This window comes from Myotis nattereri (assembly GCF_964212035.1).
Source record: "Myotis nattereri genome assembly, chromosome: 10".
NCBI lineage: Eukaryota > Metazoa > Chordata > Mammalia > Chiroptera > Vespertilionidae > Myotis > Myotis nattereri.
In genome coordinates, this window is record NC_138085.1 from 69,056,259 (window position 1) to 69,080,438 (window position 24,180).

The 24,180-nt window shown below is 37.9% G+C and overlaps 1 protein-coding gene across 3 annotated transcripts in view; it reads right to left on the reverse strand.

Moving 5' to 3' along the window:
* Positions 1 to 2,645: 2,645 nt before the first annotated feature.
* SLC30A6 (solute carrier family 30 member 6) overlaps positions 2,646 to 24,180 on the reverse strand; it is a 31,029-nt gene continuing 9,494 nt past the window's right edge. Inside the window, exons 6-14 of one of the 3 annotated variants that reach the window (XM_081100816.1) lie at positions 19,306 to 19,386; positions 18,549 to 18,584; positions 17,759 to 17,853; positions 14,681 to 14,729; positions 14,255 to 14,374; positions 12,874 to 12,976; positions 11,965 to 12,012; positions 10,458 to 10,526; positions 2,646 to 4,643 (exon numbers count right to left, since the gene is read on the reverse strand). In XM_081100816.1, coding sequence (XP_080956942.1) covers positions 4,143 to 4,643; positions 10,458 to 10,526; positions 11,965 to 12,012; positions 12,874 to 12,976; positions 14,255 to 14,374; positions 14,681 to 14,729; positions 17,759 to 17,853; positions 18,549 to 18,584; positions 19,306 to 19,386 — 1,102 coding nt within the window. In that variant the 3' untranslated portion in view covers positions 2,646 to 4,142. Of the gene's footprint in view, positions 4,644 to 10,457; positions 10,527 to 11,964; positions 12,013 to 12,873; positions 12,977 to 14,254; positions 14,375 to 14,680; positions 14,730 to 17,758; positions 17,854 to 18,548; positions 18,585 to 19,305; positions 19,387 to 24,180 lie in introns of those variants that run through there. The other 2 variants (XM_081100817.1, XM_081100818.1) reach the window with 2 other exon arrangements.

Genomic DNA, 24,180 nt, shown 5'->3' on the forward strand with positions numbered 1-24,180 from the left:
TCCTAATCTTTACTCCAAAACCCCGCAAAAATAATCCTTTGTGACAGTAAGACTGTTTTCTGGTTTTGATATTACAAAATACATAGGAGCATCGTGTGTGTGTGTGTGTGTGTGTGTGAAAATTTACCTGTGATCGATGCCTAGAAGTTGAATTGAAAGAGTCATAGGTTATTTAATCAACAAATGACAAGTGCTGGTGAGGATGCGGAGAAAAAGGAACCCTCGTGCACTGCTGGTGAGAATGCAAACTGGTGCAGCCACTATGGAAGACAGTATGGAGTTTCCTCAAAAAACTGAAAATGGAACTCCCATTTGACCCAGTGATCCCACTTCTAGAAATACATCCCAAGAAACTAGAAACACCTATCAGAAAGGATATATGCACCCCTATGTTCATAGCAGCACAATTTACCATAGCTAAGATCTGGAAACAGCCCAAAGTGCCCATCAGCAGATGAATGGATTAGAAAACTGTGGTACATCTACACAATGGACTACTATGCAGCGGTAAAAAAGAAGAAATTCTTACCTTTTGCAACAGCATGGATGGAACTGGAGATCATTATGCTAAGTGAAATAAGCCAGTCAGAGAAAGAAATATCACATGATCTCACTCATTTGTGGAATATAATGAACAACATAAACTGATGAACAAAAACAGATCCAGAGACAGAGAAGCATCGGTCAGACCGGCAAACCTCAGAGGGAAGGTAGGGGAGGGTGGGGGTCAGGGGGAGAGATCAACCAAAGGACTTGTATGCATGCATATAAGCCTAACCAATGGACACAGACACCAGGGGGGTGAGGGCATGAGTGGGGGGGAGGCAATGGGGGGCAGGGGATAAGGACACATATGTAATACCTTAATCAATAAAGCAAAAAAAAAAAAAAAGAAAAAAAAAGAGTCATAGCCTATAATTTTGTTTTTTATATACCTCCAAATTGCCCTCCTGTACCACTTAATATTTTTTCAATTTGTCTTAGGTTTAACATCATGCACTTCAAATTTCATCTTTAGTGATATCGTGAAACCATGGGTTTTATGTGTTATGTTGTTTTTTAATGCATATTACAAGGTATAATAAAAAAAAATAATCCTTTCCCACAAAGAAGACTAAGAAAAATCTGTTTAAACAGATTTAAAAGATTTATTTGAGGCAAGTCTGAAATAAACTAATTCCTAAATGGTGTCAGCCTGCAGTTCACCTTCTATTCTCATGGCACCTCAAATTAATGGCTTGGGTGTTGGTATAGGTAACACTTGGCCTATATGTTGAGGTAGTCACTGGATAGAAATTCTGGGTACAATATTGTTTAGCAACTGGGCACATATTCTATAGATTTAGTCATAAAATTTTAAAGTTGATAGTTTACAGATCAACTAATTCATTCCCCACCCTATCTTTACAGATGAGAAAGCTCGGGGAAGTTAAATGACTTGCCCATGGTTATAAAACTACTTACATAGCAGCAGTATCAGTTTTGGAATCCAATTCTTGTCTTCTAGTCCAATGTTTTTTCCATTACAAACAGTGATTTCTCAAACAGGGTTCATCATATTCCATGAAGCTTGCTCTTAAATCACAAAATATGGGGCAAGTATGTAATTTGAACTTCCTTTTTTTTTTGTCTAGCTTCAAGTAACTCTATGACAAGATTTACCAGTAAGGCTACTGTCTAAAGGCCTATGCTGGCCAAATTTCTTGTTTTCATATCCGGAAGCTGGCCAGAGCTTGGCAAATGAGACGTTATATTATAATGCAAGGACCAAAGTCACCTATAGCAGTTGGCAGTAATGAAGTTCAGCAAGTAGAGCCAATTCCTTCAGAACCCACAGGCAACTTCTCAAATAGTGTAGGTTGGCATGAAAGCTCCTTTGGTAGGACAAACTGCACAGATGTTGCTTCTGAGTGGGTGTTGAGGAAGTAGGCATTTAACCTCACACAGAGCTGTGTTCAGCACCTGGACACTTTGAAAATCCCATAGGGATGGAGAAGATGTGCATACGGTGGCAGCACATACCTCTGAATCATCATCCCTCAGCACATGACAGTCCTTCAGATTTCATGCAAGACCCGAATTCACATTTAGATGAGGTCAATGGAGGAAAAACCACTCTGTAATGGTAGACCAATAACAGGCAATAGTAATAGTTGGAGAACATAAGACAAAGGACAAGAAACAGGTTGCCTTATTCCTTTTCACCAACAGTCAAAGTAGTGTGGACTCTAGTTCTTCAGTAGGTAAAATGCCTGAACAGGGTTGCAGATGCCAAGACAATGACCAACTCCTCAGCAAGCAAAAGGTATTTAGGACATGGTCATTTATTATTACAGAATTAACTACTTGTGATAGAGATGGCTTCTTCGATGTTTGTTATTCCACAGTGAAGAAATAGGATTTGGAAGTGTTGCTCATATTTAAAAGAGGATGAGTTGATTGAAGAAACTGTTGCAAATTCTACAGGAACATAAATCTTCTCTAGATAGCTGGGTAATGGCTGGAAAAGTCACAAATCTCCAGGAGTCACTGGATTACAGAAAAGTTGAATCCACTCTTAAAATCCCTTTTTAAAACCCTAACCATAAAACTCATGATATAACCTCATCGGTAATTGCTGCTTGTTATATTTTTTATATGGAATATTGGCCACATTACAAAGTTCTTAACATGTGCACTTGGAAAGTAATCAAAAAATAAAATAAGCCGAAACCGGTTTGGCTCAGTGGATAGAGCGTCGGCCTGCGGACTGAAAGGTCCCAGGTTCGATTCCGGTCAAGGGCATGTACCCGGTGGGGGATGTGCAGGAGGCGGCTGATCGATGTTTCTCTCATCGATGTTTCTAACTCTCTCTCTCTCTCTCCCTTCCTCTCTGTAAAAAATCAATAAAAATATATTAAAACAAAAACAAAAACAAAAAATAAATTAATCTATATAATTATCAAACTTCATCACGTTAACAATTCATTGTTTAACAAAGCAAAACAAAACAAGTTAAAAACTGCCTGTAGCAAGTCTGAAAATACTGTACTCTATAATTTAAGATCCATTATCTTTTGGTAAAAATTTATAATATAATCTCAAACTGATTGTGCAACTTTGAAAAGATATCAAATCCCATATTATAACATTTGTGGAATCCCATAGGTTTTGCTTAAAAAATGAGAAATTAAGTCAACCAATGAAAAAGTTACAAAAAAAGATAAATTCCATCATTACATCAGAATCTGATTATGTGTAAGAGAGAAAGCTGTGATTCCTTTATTGCACATCACTAAAGGATTTGGTACTTATTAACCAGAATAAAACACTTTGAGAACGATGGACTATTTACAAATGTATTGAAATTTTTAAATGACAAAACTAGGTAGTATGCCCTAGCCAGTTTGGCTCAGTGGATAGAGCGTCAACCTGCAGACTGCAGGGTCCCAAGTTCGATTCTAGTCAGTGGCACATGCCCAGATTGTGTGCTCGATCCCCAGTGCAGGAGGTGGTCAACCGATGATTCTCTCTCATCACTGATGTTTCTAACTCTCTCTCCTTCTCCCTTCCTCTTGAAATCAATAAAAATATATTAAAAAAACAAAAACTAGGTAGAATATATTCTAAAATTTCTGATAAAAATTTTTGCTTTTACTTTGCAAGACATAATTCAGAGGACCTCAAAGAAAAATGTAGCAATTAAGTTTGGAAAAGCCATAAAAGAGACTGTTTTACTTTTAGAATGGATATTTTTATCCTTTCCCAAAATGTGTATCATTATTCAAGAAGCAGTTTTATAAATTTCACTGAAGAGAATATAATGTGACAGATCTACTCCATCAAATGGTTCTCTTGTAAAGGTAATCTCATATCACACTGCAGTCAACTTCAAAACCAAAGATAGCAAAATTCAAATTTAGAGAAATACACTTTCTAAAGGAAGCCTATTTAAAGCCTACAACATTTAGAAGTTTCTCACTGTTCTAACTATATCTTACAAAAATATAGTTTCATTGGTTTCATATAATATGAACTAGCCTACTATTCTCTAATATTTACAACAAATGATTGAACAGTCAATGCAAAGTTGGATTACTAAGTAAATTGGAAGGAAGTCAAGGAGTCAATATTCCTCATAAAATAAATTAAATCACAGTATGTCATGGTCTTGGTTGTCCAATTCTATTGTTAGTTGCATATCTACTTGGTATATTTGTAAAACCAGTCCTGAATCCTTGTGTTGCTCCAATTCCTGGAACTCCAAGTCCTTGATTAACAACGCTGTTATAAGGTATGTGTCCATGATTAAGTCCCAAACCATAAGGTCTTGTTTGTGTGTTTAGAAGAATAACTGGGTTCACATTTTTTCCAGGGGTGTTAAATGAAAATTCTGGAGGTGGACTACTAGGTTTAGTTGGAGTTGATGTGACAGGGTTCGACTCATCAATACCCTTTAAAGGAGGCATTGGTATTATGTGATGATCTGAAAAATTTAGGACATTAGCTGCAACAGGCCCTGATGGTAAAGAGGGCCGTATCCAGTCATCCTTGAATATCTGAACAGTCAGTGTAGACACTAGAGTGTACAGCCTGTTGGTCACATGAGCAAGAACCATTTGTTCATTTGCATCTCGGCGAATTCTGACATGCACTGATCCAGCCTATAAGGGGCAAAAGAAAGAGACTGCTTAGAATTAGAGACACTACGGAAAATTCCCTTGGAAATGAGCATTTTACTTATGATTCGCTGTAACAGTAGTTGGTATTCTCTTTAATTCAAGAGAAAACTTAATGCCTTGATATTCCTTAAAGACTACCTAGTAATGATTAACAATGAAATAATTCATGACTCTTTAAATAAAATGTTATCTTTTAATATATATAAAAGAGAAATCCATGTAGGATGAAGATAGGCATATTATAACATGAGGCAGAATATAAATGAAGTATATAAAATGCAATAGAATGGCAGAAAAGGGAGATATTAATTCAAATTGAGGAAGACATTAAGAAAAAAATGACATTTGCTGATCTAGGGTTGATGGTTAAATTTCAAAAGGTGGAGACAGGCTTAGGAAATAGCAATTAAAATGCATGGCATGTTTGGGCAAGAATCCTATATAATAAAAGACTAATATGCAAATTGACCGATTGGTGGAACGACCGGTTGCTATGACACGCACTGACCAGGGAACAGACACTCAATGCAGGAGCTGCCTCCTGATAGTCAGTGAGCTCCCACAGGGGGAGCATTGCTTAGCCAGAAGCCAGGCTCATGGCTGGTGAGCGCAGCTGTGGTGGCAGGAGCCTCTCCCACCTCTGTGTCAGCATTAAGGATGTCTGACTGCCAGCTTAAGCCGGCAGTTGGACAACCCCCGAGGGCTCCTGGACTGTGAGAGGGCGCAGGCCGGGCTGTGGGACCCACCTGAGGGCACAAACTTTGTGCACCAGGCCTCTAGTAAGCAATATAAAGAAGTACAAATATTTCAGGGGTCAGAAAAAAAATAAAAGGAGGAAAAGAGGTATCAGGAAGAATACAAAGAAGAAAGGTAGGTAATGGGGTGAAAAGGAAAGGATAGAAGAGGCATCTAAATATTACGATAATAAGCAACAGCAATAAAATAGTGTTCAGAAAAATTAGAGGTATGGATGATTGCCAATCATGTAGGAAATAACTGCAACAGTCTAGGTTAAAAATGAAGAGGTCTGAGATAGGACAAACACAGTGGGATCAGAGAGGGACACAGATGGATTCATATAATATGCCATGGGTTAGTAGTGGGAGGACTTGATACCCAACTGGATGTAATGGATGAGGGAGATGAACTCATCAAAGGTAACCTCAAGGTTTCTAGCTTACCTTACATTACTAGGAACATAGAGAGCACAAGGCATTACAACGAGGGTTAGCGAAGGGATTCGCCAAAGAACATGTATGCATAACCCACAGGTACAGATAACGATGTGGTGATGGCCAGAGAGAAGGGGGATATGGGGGTTGGGCGGAGTTGGGCAAAGGCAGGGAAAATGGGGACATCTGTAATAGTATCAATAATAAAAATAAAAATTTTAAAAAAATGTTTATAAATCTGAAAAGACATTTATCACACATTATGTTTTTAAAGTAGATAATAAAATAGTAGATACAACAATGATCCTGTTTTGATCAAAACACATACATACAGAAAAATATCAAGCATGACAGCACATATCTCTAGATGGTAGAATTATTATGAATTTTTATTCTCTACCTTTTGACTTAGTTGTAAGTTCTAATTTTTCTAACAACTGGGCACTATTTGTATAATAAAATCTTAAATAAAAATATATAGTAAATATGGTATAATAAAATACCCAAATTATTTCATGTTGATTTCTAGATAAACTCAGACTTTATAAAAAAAAATTACAGCAAAGCATAAACTGGCCAGTTGGTTTAGTTAGAATGTGCCTGAGTCTATGACTTGAGCAGTAATAGGAATTATCATCAATTACAAGACTGAGAAAATATCTATGTTGCTTAAATTTGACTTGTAGTTGATTACTTTTAGGTAAGACAAGCCATGTTTAGAAATCAAGGCAGCTTTAATTTCTCCCTTTTCTTTGCCACTGCCATCTCACTGCTGTCACTATACAAAACTATAAAAGATACTGCATCCTCTTTCAATCTGATGTGGAAATCAAAGTAAAATAAGTGGAAACCATTTCCGAGAATCAGTCTCCTATAATTATGGTGTTTGCATTACTCTATAGCTTTTGTGACAACTATTCTTGGCAGCTCAAAAGCTTGTTTTAGTAATTTCCTTGGTCTTGATTAGGCAATACATCAGTGTAGTTGTTAGATGGCCAAGTTCTGAACAGCTGAGATAACTATTCTTTTTGTTTATAGTCACCATGCTTAATAAACACTTGTCTACTAATTTACTGATATCAGTATAATTAAAAGAATGATTAAAAATGAACTACATTACTGGAGGACTGCAAATTGGTATAACCATTTTTGGAAAGCAATTTGGCAACTGGCATCAAAAGCCATCAAGGGTATAATATTATTTTATTTACAAAAACCCCTTCTAAACATTAATCTTTAAAAAAAAATACTGAATGATCTTTCATTTACTGAAGATAAGACCAGCACTCTTTTAGACGATGGGGTTACCTGACCTTTCAGTGTGCTAGTAGCTTGAGCACCCCTACCCCACACACACCTACTTGAGCTCCACCTGGACCTCGTGCACTGCCTACTTTTAGGAGAGGCACAGGTTTCACAGGGAAGAGAACAGCCACCACTCAAATGGGGATGCTGCGTGCCCCAGCCACTGAGCACTGGGGCACTACTACTGAGGCCTCCATTGACTCCTATCCACAGGAAATAGGCTCCAGGGCCTCGTGGCTTGACCTTGAGGCTCCCTGCGGACAGAGACGTGCAGCTCAGGACGATCTCAGACAAGAAGGGATCTTTGGGTTTCCAGCCATTCCAGGTGAACTGTGTGGTGCAGATCCAATGAGGTGGTGTGGCTGCATCTGCTCAGGCCCACCACAGGCCTTAGCTGGTACAGGGATTACCAACCCAAGATCAGAGTGGTCACATCATCATGGTTGGATAAGATCCCCTTACATGGTGTACAGCCTAAAAATTACTATTAAGGAATAATCACGAGTATATACAAAGATTACACCAGAAAAATACTCATCTCAGCCAGTTTATATGGTAACAATGGAAATCAGCTAATCCAATAGAGGAATGATTAAATAAATTGTGTCATATTCATATAATGTAAAACTGCAGCCATTAAAAATTATGTTGGGATTCTTGGAAGACAGTGACAGTGGTGGCACTTCTTTGAAATGCTCCAAATATTCCCATAAATACAGAAACTAAGACAGCAAATCCAAAAGCCAATGAACACATCTACAAAAAACTAGCTAACATGGCGCTAAGAAAACCCAAACGCAAGCTATACCAGGTAGACCTGCAAGGTATCAGCTTCTGTGGAGGAGCAAGCAATAGTGCATCTGCCTGACCTAAAAACCCCAAAGCAGTAGGCCGGTGCTAGTGGAAATCTAGGACAGAGAACCTGAGAAAGGCAGCTGGGTCTGCAATAAGATATGAAGAAATGGAGTAGTCTGAACCCTAGAACTCTCAAAAGAAACCAAGCAAAGCCCCACATTAAGAAGAAACAACTGGGAACAGAATCCCAATTGAGCAGCAGAGTAGAGGTTCAGGCACCAATGGAAGGGAAATGGAGCCGGGGAAAGGAAAAACGTTCACTTCACAGACTCAGCAGAAGAGGGAACTCTAGAGCCACGGGTTTAGACATACTACCTTAAACCACCCCTTATTTTTTAAGTTCAGGAAACCTAATTTCATAAAAAAGGAGCCATAGAAAAGAACTGAATCCTAATCCCACACAAAGTTACTATAAGAAAAAAAGAAAATACAGAACAGATTAAAAGATCACCAGAAAGATTTACCTACAAAACAGAACTACACCACACTTTATCAAAACAAGCCAAAACACATGAAACAAGAACACTATAAATTAAAATTAGAAAACCTCAGAAATGAGATAGTTAGAAATAAAAAAAATTCACTTCAGAAATGAAGACGAAACAAGGAGTACAAAAGCAAATAAACATACAAGTATATTGTAAGAGAAATAAAAGGTAAAAAGGGGGAAATTTTAAATATTAAAAGGAAATGCAGATAAAACAAATACCAAAAAAAGCAAAAATCCAAATGAGTGTAACAGAAATTCCCAAAGAAGAAAATCAAAGCAAAAGACCAGAATAAATATTAACAACTATAACTAAAGAAAACTTTCCTGAAAGTTTTAAAATGTTGGTTTTGAAATAACATTATTGAAAGGGTATACTACATACTTGAAATAATGGACCCAGAATGACCACCACCAAGACACTCTAGAAAAATTACTAGATTAAAAAAAAAAAATTGGGGCATCCAGGCAAAATGATCAAGTCAGATATAAAGGAAAAAACACCCAAAACCAGACTATGAGTTATTACAGCAATACTTTATGCCAGAGGTAAATGGAGTGGTATATTTAAGAAACGCAAGGAAACAAAATATATGCTCAGGATTATATATCTAGCCAAAATTATTTTCAAGTATAATGTCCACAACTTTTTTAAATATTCAGGAATTTAGGGAATGTTGTTCCCCAGGACCTTTCCTGAAGAATTTACTAGTGGATGAGTTTGAGATACCAAATGACTAGAGAGGAAGAGTAGGGGGAGGTAGAGACAAGGCAGCCATTTTTCCACTAAAGGAGCTTGAACCTGAAACTAAAGACTGCAGTTTGGATGACATCGCTGAGCTGTTGGGCAGCCCTAGTCAGCCTACCTCTGGAATCTGTGTTATGTTAGAAAAACCAAATCCTATGGTTTGCTTTTTTTAGTGATATGAAAACCTGTTTGTGGTATCTGAAAAGAGCAAATCATAATATAGCATGATCTCATTTTCTAAGGAGAATAACTGTGTAAGTATAAATACAAAAATATCAATAGCAATTTTCTCTACATGAGAGGATAATGGTGATTTAATTTTTTCTGGGTACTTTTCTTTATTTTCCTCATCATTCCTGATACAAAAGTAAAGTCTCTCTGGTAATGAGGTCCAATATTGGATGAGAAAACATGAAATTTTATGCTGCAGAAGATGTATTATTGTAACTCTTTAACACATTCAGTAAAATCTCCAAAATTAGAACTGCTATTAAAAATAATTGCACCTTGCCCTAGCTGGTTTGGCTCAGTGGATAGAGCAGCCATGGGCAAACTACGGCCCGCGGGCCGTTTGAAATGAATAAAACTAAAAACAAAAAAGACCGTACCCTTTTATGTAATGATGTTTACTTTGAATTTATATTAGTTCACACAAACACTCCATACATGCTTTTGTTCCGGCCCTCCGGTCCAGTTTAAGAACCCATTGTGGCCCTCGAGTCAAAAAGTTTGCCCACCCCGGGGATAGAGCGTCGACTTGCAGACTGAAGAGTCCTGGGTTCGATTCCTGTTAAAGGCATATGCCTGGGTTGCGGGCTCACTCCCCAGTAGGGGGTGTGCAGGAGGCAGCAGATCAATGATTCTCTCTCATAATTGATGTTTCTATCTCTCTCTCCCTCTCCCTTCCTCTCTGAAATCAATAAAAATATATTAAAAAATAATAATAATTGCACCTCTTATTTTGTAACATTTTCATACTTAGGAATGTGTGACTGAATTTGTCTTCTCTGGACAGTTCAATATTAAGATGATTTGGTTTAAAAGAAAAAAGAAAAACATCCCCCCATTCATCTCAATTAGGTTTCTGAATCCACCTACAATTTAGACTCTACTGAACAAAAACAGAAATCAAAGGCTCTATGAAAACTTTAAAGAAATAATTTTTTTCAGTTTTGAAAATTATAAAGTATGCCTTAAATGATAACTAAAGTAATATGTAGAAAACATACCAATGAGCCAAAACCTAGGGTCCAAAAATGCTCATTTCGTACTTCCAAAACTCCATCCAAGGTAGATACCTGATAAAAAATACAGAAATGGGGCTGTTTGCACTTGACATATCCAACACAGGGCAACACGATGGACTTGCTCTGAGCCCAGGAATGACATGGCCAAGCCCTGCCTGAGGACACTCACTAGCCGAGAGAAGCCAGACCACTACCTAAGATACCCTTTCTGCTTGTGCAGTAGAGCCCAGGCCTTATTTCCCCAGCTTCTTGTCTGCGCCAATCTTTCCAGAATTGGGTCTTTACAGCCCCACCCCACCTTGTTCAACAGTGTGTGGCTCTTTTCATTTTATCAATATGGCGTATATGGATACCAGCACTTGTGCCATCAGGTTTTTTTCTTTTCCTTCTTTTCTATCATTTCTTTCTCTGAATTCCCTTTCAACAAATTTCTGCCAAACAAAGACTGCTATTTGGCTGTGGGTCAAAAGCAAATTCCAAGGCCAGATACAGAGTGTGGGGTCCCCGGTGCAGTGGCACAGGCTCCGCTCGCCGAGACAAGTAACCAGCTCTTTTGATAACAGTGGCCTTTGTGATACTGACAACCAATAGTTTAAAACACGTTTCACATCCAAATAATTCAATTTTCTTGCTCCTCCATCAGTTGGCAGGTGGAAATGTGTAACAATACAAAAATCTAAACCCACAATCAAGATGTTAGATGGTGAAGCAATCAACAGATTTAAAAAAGAGTGTTTGCCCTAACCGGTTTGGCTCAGTGGATAGAGCAATGATGGCGAACCTTTTGAGCTCGGTGTGTCAGCATTTTGAAAAACCCTAACTTAACTCTGCTGCTGTGTCACATATAGAAATTTTTTGATATTTGCAACCATAGTAAAACAAAGATTTATATTTTTGATATTTATTTTATATATTTAAATGCCATTTAACAAAGAAAAATCAACCAAAAAAAATAAGTTCGTGTGTCACCTCTGACACGCGTGTCATAGGTTCGCCATCACTGGGATAGAGCGTCAGCCTGCGAACTGAAGGGCCCCAGGTTTGATTCCGGCCAAGGGCATGTACCTTGGTTGCGGGCACATCCCCAGTGGGAGGTGTGCAGGAGACAGCTAATCGATGTTTCTAACTCTCTGTCCCTCTCCCTTCCTCTCTGTGAAAAATCAATAAAAATATATTAAAAAAAAAAAAGAGCGTTGATTTAATCAAATCGTTAAATTTTATTATAGAGTCATAAAAGTTCCAGCATTAATATAGGTAGGAGAGTGGTCTATAAATCATTACCTTACACATCTATTTCAAGTGAATTTGGCTTCCAGACTGAGCAATCCTCAATCTTTCTACTTTTGTCACCCTGTTATGTTTCCTAATGAGTTAAGAACACAAACGCCCCTAAAATTGTCGATAGGGTTGGGTTAAATAAAGTATTATTTGTACCCACTCTTTGCATTCTCTAATTATAAATTTAAATGATTTTATTATTCCATCTTACCTCTCTGAGAAGTTTGTCCAACTGACCAATGACATGGGGTGGTGTTGTCTGGGAGAAATATAAAACATACATCAAAGGAGGTAAAAAATTCTTTGCAACAATGGTCCAGAAACGAATATTGGGTCTTATACTAACCTCTGCTTTGTTTGATATGTACCCTATCATGATTTAAGAAGGAGAGGTTTCAACTGGCCCAGTAGTGGGGTAACATAAAAAACCAGCGCATGCTCACTTCTTATCTTAACAAAGAAGCTGCTATCTCTAGAACAAATAAACTTTAAAGAACCAGGCACTCAACAAAAAACGTTTAAGGAAGTAACATTTTATATAGGGCATGGCACTAAACAACTACTATCTTATTGTTATTTACTGGTCCTGCAGATGGAGATACTGTAAGTTTAAGAAAAGGCATAAGGTAAAGACAGAAGGAAAAGCAAGGCTTCCATACACATCCCATCCTGGGAAAGTACCTCTCCATTCAGGTACTTGTCTCTAGGTACCTGGACTTGTCCCACTGTTTTAATAACTAATAATTTGTCCCTTAAATTTTAAGTTTGAAATTTAAAATTCTCACTGATTCAATCACAGAGAAAAAAGAAAATCATAACCAGATTATACAATAAATTTATACAAATTAGAGGAAAATAAATGTCTAAAAACTTTTAAAAAGTAGTATTGTTTTCAATGGAAACATTATCAGAGGTAAAAATTTTAATTCATAGTTTTGTTTTATATTATAAATATAGGAATATTTGTGCCTATTTTATGGGCCCATGTAATTTCATCTAATTTGTAGTGTACAAATTTCAGAGATTATTGTTTGGTTTCATTTCTAAAAGCCAAAAATGTCACCATCTGGTAGAAGAGCGTGGCTAACATTAAGCATGCACACTGAAAGAAGAGCCTTACCTGGAGTAACACCTTCCCACTGTACACACTCATGGGATACATGGTGCCAAACGTCATAAGAGCAATTGCTATGGCAGAGGCAGTGTCTACAGCAAAATAATTACTAAAAGGAAAAAATAATTCTAAATTGTAAATGTATACCTCACTCAACTTCTTACAATTCAGTCTACCGAACATTAATTATCTAAAGGACCATTTTATCACAAGTGGTCACTACTGGCAATTGAAACATCTCAAAGGAAAACAAAGTTTTCTGAATTATTTCTTGCCAAAGTTTAGTGGGGAAAAAAACCTAATAATTATGTGAATTAGTGTAAAGAGATGATGATGAAGAAGAAAATGTGAGCATTTTCAGTCAATATACTTGTCAACAAGGAAGATTTCATATATGTTCACTTACTGCAACAAATAAAACCCTTCAAATAGTAATTTCTGATACAGAGACACTAATGGATTTCATCGGTGATTCTATTAGTTTTCCTGTAAATAATAACTTTCCAATAATTACTATTAAGATTTTTCAAAATTTGCCAGGAGTTCCACAAAGTGAGATTCTTCTGAGGTGCAAACATCTCAATAGTTCAGGCTATTCTTCTAAGATAAACCCAAATCCCCATGGTTACAAACACGCTTTTTAACTTTTCCCCACATGCTGAAATAGAGACGTGAGTTAAGACCTAGTTCCTGCCTTTGAAACAGCAGGAGAAACACATGTGGAAAACATAATAAAGCCCTTTGCATGCAAAGGAGAAGTCCCTATAGAGAATCATGGATGCAGATAGGAGTGAGTGTTGAGGCTACTGGGGGAGAGATAATCCAGAAAGGCTAAACATAAAAAGAGGTGACATTTGAGCTGAGCCTGCAAAGAGGAGTGAGAGGATGGAAGGAAGAGATTGTAGACATTGAAAGCAGCATGTGCAAGGCCCTGGCGGGGTAGCTCAGTTGGTTAGAGCATAGTCCCGATAAGCCAAAGTTGCAGGTTCAATCTCCAGTCAGGGCACATACAAGAATCAACCAATTCAACCAATAAGTAGAACAAATGAGGATTAAAAAAAAAAAATTGCTTCACACCTACTTCTCTTCCCTCTCTCAGAAATAGCAAACTGTGGCTTATTTCTCTTAATTTATCGTCCTCTTGTGTTCCACTCATCAATTAGCAGTAGGGAATTAATTTGGCATTACAGATTTTAATAAAAAAATACTTACTGAATACAAACCCCTTACTTTTTCAGATGAAGTCACTTGAGGACAAGACATGACCAAAGTTACATAGGTCATAAGCAAATGCGCTATAAGCTTAACCCCCATCCATCCCATCGATGAACTTAATAGTCAGGCCCCAGGAAAGGAAACACACTTTACAGAAATAAAAAATACTTACTTAATTTCAATTAGCATATACGTAATACAAAGAGCAAATGCTCCTGCAAGATCAATCAAAACAAATGGATTCATTCGGGGAAGGAAGACACTGCTAAGTCCTGGAATAATTCCACACACGCTGTGAGTAAAACAAACAGAGTATTCATTAGCTGGCAGAACTCATGTGATACTGATGGAAATCTTATAAAAGATGACTTGTCTTTTAATATCATATATCTTTTAAAGCAAGCAGAGGATTTGGCAACAAAGCTCACTCATAAAGGTCTCTCTTTTATCAAATAAAAAGAAAAAGGAAGAATAAGAATCTGATCTGTGAGATTCATATACCGACTTCAGCAATGAATCGTGTAAGTTTCCATGACATACGCATTTCTTGTGCATTCCTTTAAAATCATATATATCATGAAACCCCATAACATCTTACCTTCGACTAAGATCTGCAACATGCTCTTGAAGCCAACTTGTACTGGCAGCTTTAAGAAGAAAATATCAAATTATCTATATAGAAGAAATCACTACCAAAAATACTTGATTTCTTTAATGTTCAAAGTTTGGCAACAATCCACCTAACATTACAAAATGACACCTCAACTATAGAACTTTTCCCTCTTTTACGGCTTTAAGATACTAAACCAAAAGCAGTTTTGACTACAATTTATAGTTGACCTGAAGGAATTAGTGAGGTTACACATATCATTATTACTATTAATTTGAAGTTGTAAAGGCTCTTCATACTGTAAAGCATAAAGTTTTCTAACCAGTGTCCTGAGAATAGGTTATAAGTACACCAATTATTAATTCCCTCAGCTCTCAGAAAGGCCGGGTGGGGGCCTGGCTACATCCAGACACCTATTGGGTAGTGTCCCTGGACAAGCAGCCTCCAGGCTCAAACGTCCTCTTACAGTTACCCCAGGTGCTAAGAATATTCATTTTTAATGTATACTCTGATAAAAAAGAGAAAAGATTGCCAAACCATACACAAAAGCCACTATACTAGTAGTAGAACAGTTAAGAGCAGCCCCAGATGCCAGAATACCTGACTTCAAATTCCATCTCACCCTTCCCTACATGTATGGCCTGGGGTAAGTGACTTAATGTCTCAGGCTTCAGTGTAAAATAGGAATATTAAAATAATTTACCTCATATGTTATAGGGAGAAATGGGTTATTCTATGTAAAGCATTTAGCACAATGCCTAGTAGATACTATTTTCCACTCAAATTTTAGCTAACGTCACAAATCATGATGTTTCTGGGAACTTTCATTTCCAACTAATGAAAATACAAACTAGATAACCTTTTTGGAAATGGGTTTGGTAATATTTATCAAAGTCTTTAAAAATACTGTATTTTTAATGCATTTATAATTTCTTCTCCAGGAATTTATCCTACATGCATACAAGAAATTTAATACAAAAAAGCTGATTAGAGCATTATCTGTAAAAAGTAAAGTTGGGAATGTATAGGAATAGACTGTTTAAAAATATTCATATGACAAAATATTATGAAAGCATTATTTTTCTTTCCTTTTAACAGGAGAAAATAAAAGTTTAATACATGTGCATGGAGAATTCACAGACATGATAAATCTATGAAAATTCTAAACACAGTGAGGCAACACTGGATATATGACATTTTTAGACAGAGGGGAAAGGAGGGAAGTGGAATATTACATTTCAGAAGTGAGAATGGGCAATTTACAGGTAGTTGAAGAGGGGAACACAGGTGGCATGCAAACCCTGGGAGGAGACTCAGAAACAAAGCCATGCCTGAAACCCTCCTATTTACTGGACTTAATTCAAGTCAGGCTAAGGTGCCATCCTAAATTCTCCTTCCTGAAGCAGTTTTCTCAGTCTGAATCTTTAGGGCAGGAAAGGTCAAAGGTTCTTTCTGAGTCTTTTGTTTCTTAATAAGCAGCTTAAATCAATATCCCAAAAATCAGGGAAGCATTTTTTTCCCTCTAGACACTGTTAATTGGAAGAAAAAAAAGGCATAAAATTTTAAGTCCATACAATTTTGCATAGGTATGCAAAAATATGTTTATGTGCATACAAAATGAAAGGGTAAAATACAAAGGCTAACAGTTGTTATTTCAGGGTCATGGTATTATCAATATTCTCTCTCTTCTTGATTCTTTCTGATCAGTACAAAGAGATCAGAGTGCTTGTAAATCTCGGAATCTTTTTAAAATTTCTGGAGTGAGCATGATACTATCTCAACAATTTGTAAATTCTAAATAATTTTGGCCCTGGTCAATATGCTCAGAGGTTAGAGCATTGACCCACGCACCAAAGGGTCTCAGGTTCAATTTCTGGTTAAGGGAGTTTCAGGTTAGTTCCCATCCCCAGTCTGGGCTTGTGAAGGAGGCAACCAATCAATGTGTCTGTCTCTGTCTGTCTGTCTGTCTGTCTCTCTCTCTCTCCCTTCCTCCCTCCCATCCACTCTCTGAAAAGCAATGGGAAAAAAATTCTCAGGTGAGGATTAACCAAAAATAAATAAATAAATAAATAAATAATGCTGGTCATCACAAGTATTATTTAATTTTCAAGTTCATGCAGTAAACTCTTAAACTGTCACTCATACAAATATAACTCATACTTTATGACATTCACGAAGTCGTTTAAATTTGAATGGGCATTTCAGAAAGTTATCTTCTTGATTATCCTGGTGTTCAAGGCAGTGAAACCTAAAAAAACCTGACTGTCTCTGCTTCAAAATGTAGGTCTGTGCCCATGGCCCACTTTTGTTTACACCTCATCTCTTCATCAATCACTGGTTAACCCTTTACACCGCTGAAGTAAAATAACCAGTCTGAACTTGTAAAGACTTAAAAATAAAAGAATATTTCAAGAGAAAAAACTTTAGTTACATGAAAATATGCCAGCCCACCTACCACTGCCATAGAAAAGTACCTGAGAACTTATTTATCGGGATTAAATTATTTTTAACGAGCACATCAACTATTCTAAATATCCTGAAGCTCCTAGAATGCTTGAAATACACTTTTTTTTTGTAGGTAGGTTATACATCTAAAATCTCATTCATGTTATTTGAGAAATGTAATTTTTCATCACATTTAATTAATTAAAATATGCTTTTGTTGATTTTTTTTAGAGAGAGAGAGGAAGGGAGAGGATAGATAGATAGAAACATTGATCGGTTGCCCCCTACTGGGGATGGAGCCCGCAACCTGGGCATGTGCCTGACCGGGAATCGAACCAGTGACCTCTTAGTTCATGGGTCCACACTCAACCAATGAGCCATACCAGTTGGGCACATTTAATTTAATATATGTCAGTCTTACCTGTTTTTAAGTAATAAAGCTTGAACTAATTAGATTTTGTTTTATAATTCTCTGCTTAAAGAAAACTTGAAAGCATTTGCAGTAATTCTCTCTTCTCTTCAGAATGTATTTTCTCATTGACTTGTAAGTTAATGAAACAAACAAAAGACTTGTTTTTATGAGATTAATTACATTTTTTTTATTAATGGCAACAATCGTACCTTCAGAGACATAAGCAAAAGGTTTATTCCGAATAGAAAGCATCGTGAATAGGTTGAATGAAAGCGCCACAAAAGTACCAACTAATAATCTTCCCCTAAAAAAGAACAATAACATTCACCATTACTTTTTTCTTGGTAATATCAATATGTAATTTCAGCATGTAGAGAGACCAAGAAAGAAATGGGAAGGCAGGGTGGCCTGCTTCTATGGTTTGATATTAGCAGAGCCACAATCTGAACTTGGTTTCTAGCCCTATAACCCACGTGCTATATACCGCTGCTCCACCCTACACAGGACAAAAAAAGACTCTTAGCATTAACACTATCTTCTTACAGGTAACTGCTGTTACAAATCTGTATGAATGCTAATGGTATTTGGTTTATAGTACACTGGACAGGTCAGACTGTCCTGAATTAAACTGACCAAAAGTAGGTGAAATCCATACAGTTGGCAACTATATGGAAAATAATAACACTTTCTACAGGTGCTACTAAAAGATTTTGAGGATCAAATTATAGAAGACCAGACGGGACTGGCTTAGTGTGTTGCCCTGGGCCTGGAAATAATGAGGGACCTGAAGCCATGGTAGAGAGGCCTTCCTCTGCAGTACAACGGCTTGGGAATAGTAAGGGTGAAAAGACGGAATCTTGGGATTTGGAGATTTTGGGAAATAACAATGAAATGAATTCTGCCATTCTCTGAACTCTAATATTGACCAAAGTAACAGCTATTTAATAATATGCCAATTAAGTTAGTAATAGTAAATTATACGTTATGTAAAAATCTTACGTGTGTATCTCGGGCTGCTCCAAAAAGCGTTCTACACTAAAAGAAAGAAATAATGTATTAAATAAGTCCTATAAATTATAAAATTAAAAAGCTTTATTAAATTATTAACCCAATAAATTCACAAAATCTTTAATATGATAACCAACTGTTGATTATTAGCAATAATAAGGCAAGGAGACTCATTAACCACAATATGTAATGCCAATCTTTCTCTACCAGACCTGTTCCAATGGGTTTGTAGTACTAAGCATTACAGCACATCTCACTGAATCCTTTCTTTCATTCAAGCCTACCTATAATTGGATTCAGTAGCCTCAAAGGTCAAAAAGAGGACGAAAAGGAGGGAGAATAGTCTAAAATATGAATAAACTGTACTATCAAAACTCCAGCATAATGCCCTAACCAGTTTGGCTCAGTGGATAGAGCACTGACCTGCGGACTGAAGGGTCCTGGGTTCGATTCTGGTCAAGGGCATGTACCTTGATTGTGGGCACATCCCCAGTAGGTGGGCAGGAGGCAGCTGATCGATGTTTCTCTCTCATCAATGTTTCTAACTCTCTATCCCTCTCCCTTCCTCTCTGTAAAAAAAAAAAATCAATAAAATATTAAAACAAACAAACAAACAAAAAAAACTCTAGCACTATTCATCTTAATTTGTATACCCTATAAATCAGACTGTCTCTCACTGGATTCTTTATGTTCCCAAAGGTAACACAGATGGAATTTAGAATGACAGTAACATCATACACAAATGTACCTTTCCTTTAATATAAAGAGAGCTCCCAACTGTGCCAAGACTGTGGAGGCAAACACAGCCAGGACTTCCAATCTTTCAAATCTGAAATCAGAAAGTTCATTACGTCAGCAAAATTCTTTCAATTCACAAAGCAGTACCTTTAGAATACATTTACATTCATGTATTCACTCATTCAATATACATATGTGCTTACTATAAGCCAACCATGGTTAGAACAGACTACGGAGTTTCTAAAATAAACATACTGATTAAAAGAGTGCCTATTTATATAACATACATTCCCAGGACCCACTTATGGCTCTTATTTTTCTAGAAATAACTATGTATTATCTAATTAACAGCTAACACTTAATTGACTCATCTCGTATTAGATAAGGTCAAAGTGCTTAACATATTACCTCATTTTACCTCACCTTATGAGGGTTACTTTATCCACTTAAAAAAAAAAGAGAGAGCTAAGAAACTTGAAACACAAAGAGAAATATTAACTGTTTAGAGTCAGGTAACTAACAAGTGGAGGAGTCAGGTTTTCAAACTCAGGCACTCTGGCTCCAAAGTTCATGATTTTAACCACTTATTATACTTATACACATAATTACTAAATTATCAAAGTCCCCATTTACTCCCCAAACTACTTTTGAGTTGGATTTCTGTCACTTAACAACCAAAAAACTTGGGTCAGAGTCACAGATTTTCAAATACAAACATTTATACCTGACAATTGATTATCATAGTAATAATCCAACTCTACCAAATTTCAGTGACACTTATATCTTCATTTTGCATTAACATCTTACGTTTACTTTGTCCCACTGTTTAAGTAGAAACAAAACAAAACAAAAACAATCCTAATATTGTTCAAAAGAACATAATCCCAGTGAAAGATATGGTGAAGACAAAGAGTAAGTTTGGTCCAAGAATTTCTTTACCAAAGTAAAATTCTTTTTTCAAGTTGTTTCCTTAAATTGAAGGAACTCATATTTTTCATATATATATGGATATATATTTCAGAGAGGAAGGGAGAGGGAGAGAGATAGAAACATCAAGGATGAGAGAGAATCATCAACTAGTTGTCTCTCACATGCCTCCGACTGGGGACTGAGCCCACAACCCGGGCATGTGCCCCAACTGGGAATTGAACTATGACCTCCTAGTTCATAGGTCTATGCTCAACCACTGAGCCACACCAGCTGGGCTCTAACAGATATTTTTTATTTATTTTTTATTATTTTCTAAAATATATTTTATTGATTTTTTACAGAGAGGAAGGGAGAGGGATAGAGAGCCAGAAACATCAATGAGAGAGAAACATCGATCAGCTGCCTCCTGCACATCCCCCACTGGGGATGTGCCCACAACCAAGGTACAAGCCCTTGACCGGAATCAAACCTGGGACCCTTCAGTCTGCAGGCCGACGCTCTGTCCACTGAGCCAAACCGGTTAGGACTAAGATATTTTTTAAAAACTCTAATATAAAAGACTATCTTTCAACTTTCAGTATTTCTAAAACTATAGAAACAGAAAACTCAAATTCTTTAGTCCTCTGCTATAAAAAAAATCCAGTCTTAATATAAAAATCCGGAGAAACCAAGATGGCGGCATAGGTAAACACCGGAGTTTGCTGCCTCAAACAACCATTTCAAAAATACAACTAAAAGACGGAACGGACATCATCCAGAACCACAGGAAGGCTGGCTGAGTGGAAGTTCTACAACTAGGAGGAAAGAGTAAAACATACCGAGACTCAGAGGAGGCGCAGTGCTGAAGTAAAATACTAAGGTGCAGAGTGCATGTGGAGCGGGCTGGCGGCTGAGGGCGTGGTTGTTGTTTTCAATCAGGAGGGAGTCTCAGACTCTGAGCTCCAGCTTCGGGCGAGTCTCTAGGGACCCAGACTCATACGGGAGAAGCGGGACTGTCTGGCATCGCTCAGAACCCTAGGGCAGCTTTCTCTCCATGGGGCTTGCAGCAATTACTGGGACACTGAGAAGCAGAGCCTCTGAGGGCAAGACTGAGAGCAGCCATAATTGCTAACCCCACCCTGTTGATCCCCTGGGACCAGCCCCGCCCAAGCCCTGCAGGGAAACTTTTACTGGATAGCCTCAGGCAAAGGCTAGATTAGCACCTCCCTAGAGATCCAGGAGCCAGGAAGCCCAGAGGTCAGAGTGGGACCATCCAGTTTGCAGCTCTGTGGAACCATAAAAGACACACTCAGGGGGAAGACTCAGTGAGCACCAAAGCCCCATTGAAGCAAGTCTAGCCCCAGAGGGGTGTCTCAAGCACAGAAGTTCTCCCACTGCAGACACAGCTGATTCTCACAGCCAATTGGCCTGGAGGTCAATTCCTCACAGTGATAACTACAACAATCAAGGCTTAACTACAACAAGACTGTGCACAAAGCCCACAAGGGGGTGCACCAAGAGTGTCTACCTCAGGTAATTGGGACACTTAGCACAGAAAGGAACTCTATCGACACAGCGAAGCATAAAAAATGCCGAGACAAAGAAACAGGACACAAACGACAGAATAGGAGGAAAGCAAACTGCTGGATATAGAGTTCAAAACCACACTTTTAAGGTCTTTAAAGAACTGTCTAGAAGCCGCCGATAAACTTAATAAGGCCCTCGAAAAGACTGGTGAGACCGCCGATAAATGTAGTGAGATCTTCAAGAAGACTGGTGAGACTGCCGATAAATGTAGTGAGATCCTCAAGAAATCTAATGAGACCCTCAATGTTGTGATAAAGAACCAACTAGAAATTAAGCATACACGGACTGAAATAAAGAATATTATACAGACTCCCAACAGCAGACCAGAGGGTCGCAAGAATCAAGTCAAAGATTTAAAATACGAAGAAGCAAAAAACACCCAACCGGAAAAGCAAAATGAAAAAAGAATCCAAAAATACGAAGATAGTGTAAAGAGCCTCTGGGACAGCTTCAAGCGTACCAACATCCGAATTATAGGGGTGCTGGAAGATGAGAGAGAGCAAGATATTGAAAACCTATTTGAAGAAATAATGACAGAAAACTTCCCCTACCTGGTGAAAGAAATAGACTTCCAAGTCCAGGAAGCGCAGAGAACCCCAAACAAAAGGAATCCAAAGAGGACCACACCAAGACACATCATAATTAAAATGCCAAGAGCAAAAGACAAAAAGAGAATCCTAAAAGCAGCAAGAGAAAGAAAATCAGTTACCTACAAGAGAGTACCAATACGACTGTCAGCTGATTTCTCAACAGAAACTTTGCAGGCCAGAGGGAGTGGCAAGAAATATTCAAAGTGATGAATACCAAGAACCTACAACCAAGACTACTTTATCCAGCAAAACTATCATTCAGAACTGAAGGTCAGATAAAGAGCTTCACAGATAAGAAAAAGCTAAAAGAGTTCATCACCACCAAACTAGTATTATATGAAATGCTGAAAAGTATCCTTTAAGAGAAAGAAGAAGAAAAAGGTAAAGATACAAATTATGAACAACAAATATACATCTATTAACAAGTGAATCTAAAAATCAAGGGAATAAATAATCTGATGAACAGTATGAACTGGCGATTGTAATAGAATCAGGGACATAGAAAGGGAATGGACTATTCTTGGGGGAGGGGGGAAAGGGGTGTGGGGTGAGGGAAGAGATTGGACAATAATCGTGCACCTATGGATGAGGACAGTGGGTGGGGAGTGAGGGTGGAGGGTGGGGTGGGAACTGGGTGGAGGGGAGTTATGGTGGGAAAAAAGAGTAACTAATGTAATAATCTGAACAATAAAGATTTAATTAAAAAAAATATATAGCCGACCGGTTTGGCTCAGTGGATAGAGCGTCGGCCTGCGGACTGAAGGGTCCCGGGTCCGATTCCGGTCAAGGCATGTACCTGGGTTGCGGGCATATCCCCAGTGGGGGATGTGCAGGAGGCAACTGATGGATGTTTCTCTCTCATCGATGTTTCTAGCTCTCTATCTCTCTCCCTTCCTCTCTGTAAAAAATCAATAAAATATATTAAAAATATATATATATATATATAAAAATCCATCTTTAGCTCTGACCAGTTTGGCTCAGTGGATAGAGCATCGGACTGCAGACTCAAGGGTCCCAGGTTTGATTCCGGCCAAAGGCATGTACCTTGGTTGCGGGCACATCCCCAGTAGGAGGTGTGCAGGAGGCAGCTGATCGATGTTTCTCTCTCATCAATGTTTCCAACTCTCTATCCCTCTCCCTTCCTCTCTATAAAAAAACAAATCAATAGCCGAAACCGGTTTGGCTCAGTGGATAAAGCGTCGGCCTGCGGACTGAAAGGTCATGGGTTCGATTCCGGTCAAAGGCATGTACCTGGGTTGCGGGCATATCCCCAGTGGGAGATGTGCAGGAGGCAGCTGATCGATGTTTCTCTCTCATTGATGTTTCTAACTCTCTATCTCTCTCCCTTCCTCTCTGTAAAAAATCAATAAAATGTATTTAAAAAAAAAATCAATAAAACATTTTTTAAAAATCCATCTTTACCACTGCATTTATGTTAAAGTATATCACATTTACTTTAACATCTAGAAGACACACTTACATGAAAATCCTCTGTACTCTCCTATTTAAATTTTTTTAAATTTTTAAATTTTTAATTTTTATTGATTTCAGAGAGAAAGGGAGAGGGAGAGAGAGAGAGAAACATCAATGATGAGAGAGAATCATTGACTGGCTGCCTTCTACACGCCCCCTCCTGGGGATTGAGTCCAGGCATGTGCCATTGACTGCAATAGAACATAGGACCCTTCAGTCCACAGGCCAACGCTCTATCCACTGAGCCAAACCTGCTAGGGCTCCTCTGTACTTCCTATAACTAAAATGAGATTCCCCAGCCCGGCCTGCATGGCTCAGTGCTTGAG